General features: G+C 38.0%; 1 protein-coding gene across 2 annotated transcripts in view; it reads left to right on the top strand.

Moving 5' to 3' along the window:
* Positions 1-1,572: 1,572 nt before the first annotated feature.
* The window catches only part of glra3 (glycine receptor, alpha 3), a 54,224-nt gene continuing 48,381 nt past the window's right edge, over positions 1,573-7,415 (top strand). The window contains exon 1 of one of the 2 annotated variants that reach the window (XM_018700962.2): positions 1,573-1,955. In XM_018700962.2, the coding sequence (XP_018556478.1) occupies positions 1,891-1,955 (65 nt within the window). In that variant the 5' untranslated portion in view covers positions 1,573-1,890. The remainder of the gene's footprint in view (positions 1,956-7,415) is intronic. The other variant, XM_051070894.1, reaches the window with a different exon arrangement.

The following is a 7,415-nucleotide window of genomic DNA, read 5'->3' as shown; positions in this document are numbered from 1 at the left end:
ACTTCCGTGGTCCACAAGAACCCTCCCTGGGGTCTGGGCTCGTGGCACCGTCTGTCTCCCAAGCGATACGGCCATGGCAGACTAGTCTAGTGCTCCTCTCCTCTGTCAATCCCCAGTCCCCCTGTCCAATCAGCAACACCAGATATCAATCAGTCATATGTGCTCAACCAATAATGGTAAGGTCAGTCTCATTACAATACACTTACATAAACTTAAGAGTTACTAATTAGTGTAAGCAGAGACCGGCAAAAATACCGGGATAACACCAAGCTCGTTAACCCGTATGCATGTCTTAAACACATCTCAAACACGTTTCAAAATTATCTTACACGTTTCAAAACACTTTATCTTACGTGTGCATGCAATACTTGACCAAATAAAAGTAAATTTTGCATTACCTGTGAATCAATTGGAAGAGGACAAAAGTTAGGCTCTCTCCTACTGGCGCTGGTTTATTGCTGAGCTGCGCCTGCGCAGAGCTGCCTCCCCAATAGACCCACTACTGCACCACAACACCATCTACTGGCGACATAGTGTAACTGCCTTAAGGCAAAGACACTGACATAAATCACTGTTAAAGTAGTTAAAAATAGGGGGGTGTTGTTCTGTTAAATGGAAATGTGGCATTTTCCAACCTACTACATTTTTATTGTGTTTTAAATGACAAAACAAAAAATTAATTACATGTTTTTAGATCATTATTATGTGAGTTTACTAAGCTGGTGCTGTTAAAATGACAGAAACAGGAGACATTATTATTTACCATAAATATATCTATAAGGTATTTCTTGTCAAAATAATACATGTACTTCTACACTGGAAGACAAAAAAAGTCAAATTTAAGTCACAAATAAGAATCTGAAAAAAAAAATATCAAAATGTATTCTGATACACAATGTTATTGTATATATTCACATCCAAAACTGATAAACCGTTAAGAAATTAAAGCCCTTTTTATACACCTGACCAAAGGGTAAAAATCAGCTTTCACCGTTACAGTTGAAAGTCATAAGTTCATCCTCATAGTTCATTCGAACATTCTAGCGTTCTATTCAAAATCTAGACACAGTGAACTACACTGCAATACGCTGCAATTACCTAAGGAGAGACTGTACTGACTGTACTGTATGTCCGTTCCTGCCTCAGGGTGCTCTTGATTTAAATCTGAATCTTAATCAACATCATTCTCTATCCATGCCTACTTTGACCACATATGGCAAACTGTCATCAACATAGGCTACTTTACAGCCAGGAATCACAACCACATGCGACTCTGTGTGATCCTGTCTAACAGAGCAGAATGAGAGAACGAGCACGAGACAGATGGAGAAAGAAACAGAGAGAGAAAAGGAGGAAAAGAAAATGAGGAGGATGGCAGGGTAGAGAGCTATATAGGGATATATAGACACAAGGAGATAAGGGAGCGTGATAATGCTTGGGTGCACGTTAGATTTGACCCAGCTCGCTGGGTTTCTAATTTCAAACGCGATTCAGCTGGAAAAATTAACACTATAGATGAGTGGCTGAGTCGGCTGCCAGTCATGCCAATCCGGAGTGGTGGGCGGTTCTCTCTGCCCCCGTGCTTCATGAGCGCGCAGAACGAGCCCTGAGCGAAGTCTGAACAGCTGTCGAGTGCTCTATTCTCTTCTCCGTTTTTGTAAAAAATCCCTTTCAGTTAACTGATTTATTCTGTAACATGTCTCGCTTCAGTGTTTTGTTTCGACCGAGAAATTGGAATTAACAGAACATCCTGAGTTTTTGGAGTCTTCCTCTTGCTACAGTATGTTTGTGAGTTGCCCTCCGCGTGCTGTTTGACCAGGAGCGCTTTTTCGCTTTGTTTACAGCACGAAGACCTGCGAGGGCAGCGGAGGTTTCCGTGCCTGTGGAGAGATGAGGAGGAAGAAGCTCTCTGTAACGAGCTTTTTACTCGCCTGGAAATTAGTGCTGTTACTCAGGTAAGACTTTGCTTTATGTTAACTGACTGTTTAACTGACCGCAGACAGATATTTAAAATGTCCTGATTTTTTGTGTAATAAATTTGTTTTAAGGGCCAGTTGGATCGTGGCGAGAGGTCAGTGGCCCGACTGATCTTGGCAAGGCTAATATATTTGCCAAAATATGTCATATTGAAATAAATGGTGGAAAATATACAGAAAGAAATGTTGCATGAATGTGTACATGGTTGCATTTGATAGAATTTTATTTATTTATTTTTTTTAATTACCACTGAAATATTTATCTGTGAATTATAAAAGATTGTATCTTGCGTCAGTATGCACTGTTGTCACAACTTTTGAGGTGTCCTTGCCAAACACCTTTACTTAATAAGTAAGTAAAGTAATACATTATAATATAATTTATAATATAAATTATATTATAATATAAATTAAATTATATAAAACTTTATCTACAGCTGCAAACGAAATGAATAGACCACAACTTAAATAAGAGGTGTTGCCATACTGATAAATAAAAACTATAACAGTAGCAGACCCAGATGGCTCTAAGATAAGATGTTTCTTTATTGAATCCCTGTAGGGGAAATTCAGTTTGATACAGCAGAAAATGTATGTAGTTCATAGGTATTATAGGTAATAGACACCTGTACATCAGATAAAGCAAAGTATGTGAAAAATGAAATAAGACAAATTAAGAATAATGAATACAGTTCATCCCAGATTTGCATGTCGGAATTGTACTTTGTACTCTCAGCCATTCAAAAACATGGTACACCCCCGGACAGGTCACCAGTCTATCACAGGGCTGACATATAGAGACAAACCACCATTTGCGCTCATATTTATATCTATGGGCACTTTAGAGTCACTGGTTAACCTGCATATCTTTAGACATAACAAAGGAAAGCCCTGGCCTTGAAACTGGAAATTTGTTGCTGTGAGGCTACAGTGCTAACCAAACTGAAGTGCCCTAAGTTGAAGATGACATCAGAACTCAGGAAGCTGATCAGTTTGTCAAATGCTGTATCATGGATATCATTTAACTGACTGCTTAACACCACTGGTCACTGGTGACAAAAGGAGCTAGGGTTTGGGTAGACAGTATAATATCTGTTGGATTCTGTGGAATGACAGTTGAGCTACCTTCTAACACACATGATGTAAGGCCTCAGGCTTGTTAGATTTTGTCTTTGAAACCCCCTGATAGTAGCCCAAAAGTCCCAAAAGGCAGGTCAGTGCCTCCTGATATTTACATGATTCCCTGTTGTGTCATATCTACTCTGCGAGCATTTCCATTCATTCAAGCATTTTCCGTTCTACCTCAGCTGCACATCCTTTATTAATGGGCCAACTTTTCGTGGGAATGTTTGCTGCATTTATTTTTTACATGCTTTACTATTTTTTTAATTTTAGACTTGAACAATTTTGGTTTCTCAAAAGTTAGAGCAAGCTTTAGCATAAAAAGCAGCTGAAAAGATCAAAGCCACAGTAAATCCTCTTAGAGGATCAGGGATTGATTCAAAGACAAAATTTAGCAAGCTTATAGGCTGGCATTCAACAGGAGCTGGACTAGATCTGCCTCCAGCTTGTCAATCCTGCATAATACTCAACATCTTTGTTTCTCTCTCGTTTCCCTTTCTGGTTTTACGGTTTTCATTGTTTCTATAACTGCAGAGGGACATTATCCATCGTCACTGCTCATATCATACTACAACAGTGGCTACGCAGCAATGTATTAGGTTAAGCAGACATATGCATTCGGCAGCTGTATATTTATGTGCATATGGGTGGTGTGTTCTGCATGAGTGAAGACACAGACGTTTATGTAACCAGTGGCTTCATAGTACTTCTATATTTTTGAAACAGTTACCTGGTTTCAAGCTAAATCATGGTAAAACTCCTGAACCATGTTTGATTATTCTACCTTTAAAATTTTACTGTAAATACAGCCCAGCATCAACCAAAGTTAGCAAGAGTCTCCCAGACGCAGGCCTGCAGGTGCAGCATGAGTTTGTTTTGCATCAATGGAAAAATGGCAAAACCAACCATACCATCACAACACCATATCCAGATTTCAAATTGGGCATTTCCACCGACAACTTTTTTTTAGTTGAAGGTGCCCATTCAGAGTCATGTTAGTGAAACCCCTTGTGTGGTCCATGACGTGCACATGGCAAGTAGAATTATCAAATATTTGTTGCCCTTTGGTGTGACAACCCTAAATTGTATCTTTTAAACTGTATGTTAAACTACATAATAATGGAAAATTATCCCAAGCTCCATTCATCAAGAATGCACCTCAGATTAGTTCTCAGAAGTGTGTCTCATTCGTGCTGTGAATCTAAAGCCCAGAACCTGAAATCTTCCAGTCACTGTCGATGTAACAGCAGGTGACAGTGACAGTGATATCTGACGTGAGAGCTGTCCATGCATCAGCTGTCATTGCTACTTTCTTGGCTTACATCAGATTCTTTTACAGAGCTGTAGCTGCGTATCATCTGAAATCATTTAAGTCACCAAAACAATTTTGGGTCCTATTAAACTACTAAAACAATGCCATAATTCGCTTTTAATTGCAGATCTGTTCCACTCTTTTGCTTGCACCATACAGAGCAAGATGCAGCAGCGATGCAGCACTGGGCAGAAACAGTACCATAAACATTAGTTCTGCGTCTCTATGAAGTGAAACAAATCTCCTCCCTCTACCTCTACCCAATTAAAAATTAGTCAAGTAAAAATTAGTCGACTCTTAAACATAGATGTTGACTATATGTAAGGTGTTAATCAATCGACTAATTGATTATTCGTGCACATCCCTAATTTATATATTAAGTATTATTGTGGCAACACCTCTGCAGCAGGTTTAGTTTGAAACATAGGCGTCTGAAAATCACACATGAAATTTTCATACCATTTCATCTCTAGAATGTGTATATTTCTAAAAGTTCTCCATCTACTGCTGTGTGTGTAAAGCAAAGTATTAGGTTACACTCATTTGATATCAGCTTTAATGAAGCTGTATTTACCACAGTGACTCACTTCATGTTAAGGTAAATATGTTAAATGTATATTTTAAAACTATATTCTGTATCATGAGGGGAAGGATTTACCCATGTCTCCTCTTTCTGCAAGCTCCACCCTGAGCCTTCTGGGCATGTGATTATTTTCAATAGAGACAAAACAGAGTTGTATAACTATCATTAAAATAAAATAAATACAAAATAAAAATAATAATTTCAGTTAATGGGTAAAATTAGCTATCAGAAAGGATTAAAATATCTGTTGTCCCTTGTAACTGTGATCTTGACAATGTGTCAGATTCCTCTGGATTGATTCCTCTGTTTTGATATCAGACATGGAATCCTCAGCATTTGTCCTGTAGAGTTGCCACACCCCCTGATGAATGAGGACCCACTCAATATCTGCTTTTTTACAAGTAAGGCACTTCTTTAGTGGTTGTCTGTAATTATGTCCTCATACACCAGTGAAATGTTTTAAATTTGACAGTGGCAACTTTCTAATTTTTCTTTGACATGATGCTTTTTCTCCTTCAAACTTCCTAATAAGGGCTTTATACTTGCAATGAAGTATACTCTCTGTGTGCACACTGTAATATGTAATGGATGTTTTTGGCAGACAGATGGAGGATATCACAATTCAGAGTCTCCAGATTCTTTAATTTAATTTATTATTATTACACAGCAAAATTAAGGCAGTACAAACATTTGAGCCAAAGGTCTGCCTCAGTGCATACTAATAACATTTCATAGCTTTTGGCACTCAGTAATTCCACAATCCTGTTAAAATGATGCAAAGTACAAACAGATAAATAATTTATAATAAAAGAATATATATAAGAAATTATATGTCTAAACCCACTATAGCATCAAACAAAGTAAACACATTCAACCTTCAGATATACTGAATGTTGCTCAAAATCAGCTGGTGTAATCTCTGAGCTACACATACTGTAAATGATCCAGTTGGCACTAAACACCAGAAAATACTGCCTAATGATTGCATTTTACAAGTTGAAGTGACAAGTTTAACTTATCTGCACTGAAGTTTATCCTGTTAATCAGGTAACAACTGTCATGGGGAACCCCCTGCACGTTCGGTTAATTGCCCGTAGGTGTGAATGTGAGTGTTAGAGGTTGTTTGGCAGTATATGTTGGCCCTGGGATAGACTGGTGACTGGTCTAGGGTGTACCCTGCCTCTTGCCCAGTGTCAGCTGGGATTGCCTCCAGAACCTTGCAATCCCACAAAGGATAAGGGATATAGCTGAACGACCTGAACTTCCATCCTCTCTTCAGCCTTCCCAACATTCCTTCCTCCCAAGCCAGGGTCAAAGGTCAAATGGCCAGCTCAGAAGAGACTATTCTAATGGACCCCAGTTGATCAGAAACTTATGAATAAACGCTCTCCAAATCTTCATTCTGTGCAACAAACTTTGTCTCTGCAACATTCAGCTGTTACTTTATAAACAAAGTAACCTGAAAAAGAACTATGCAGATTGGACTCTCTCAGATCCACAGACCTAACCAGGGTCTTCATCTCCACCACTTTATGTTTCTTTGCACCAGAGCTCTGGTCGTAAATTATGTCACATTCCTGTGCATCCAGATCAACATCTACTCACACTTTCTCTAATGCTTAAAACTATATGAAATTATTGTCTGACCATTTTGTAAAGCAAGCCATTTTATTGATCAAATGCTTACTAGTAATTCAGTGAAAATCTGAATTTCTTATGATGTTGCTAAGATAATAATTTAAGGGATTAATTCAGATATTTGCCATGGAACCATACCGCCATTTATTGACCATGTCTAAGCTTAACTAACGAAGTTAGATATGTTTCTCAGGTATTGGAATCAAATGATTATTCTTCATGTCTTGTATTACCACTCATTAATTACTAATGATGAGCACAATTTATTCTTTTTCATTTTATCAGTTAATCATCTTAACTGTTAAAATTTGCAATATGTTTTGATTCGCGTTTGTATTAATTAATTGTCTTTCTTTAAGTATTAGCGCCACCAAATTATATCTCGTTTCGTACAATGTCTTAATTGATCATGGTGGAAGATGAATAGAGAGTTTAGAGTTCACTAAGAGATTCATATTTCATTCCAACTGGGACAAAGAAAGTGAGGACAATAAAGCCTGATTGGCTGAGTCCACCTCACTCGGCCTTTAAACCTGACACTATCCTCGAAGAGAATAAAAACTCTGGCATACAAAAGATACACTTTAATTTTCTATGTTCAATTGTTTTCTTTTTCACCACGTGCTCTGCAAGTACCTTTTGTGAATTTATGCAACACTTGTATCTTTCTGTTGACTTGGTATTCAACACCTCTAATATTCACTTTGCATTCAGTCTTCACTCCTGTGACGAGATGTAACCCTACTACAAGTGCTCTAAACACAGAAGGGTGAACATAACTGGC

This window comes from Lates calcarifer, linkage group LG5, assembly GCF_001640805.2.
Source record: "Lates calcarifer isolate ASB-BC8 linkage group LG5, TLL_Latcal_v3, whole genome shotgun sequence".
In the NCBI taxonomy this organism is placed as follows: domain Eukaryota; kingdom Metazoa; phylum Chordata; class Actinopteri; family Centropomidae; genus Lates; species Lates calcarifer.
This window is presented reverse-complemented; position numbering and strand designations above follow the sequence as displayed.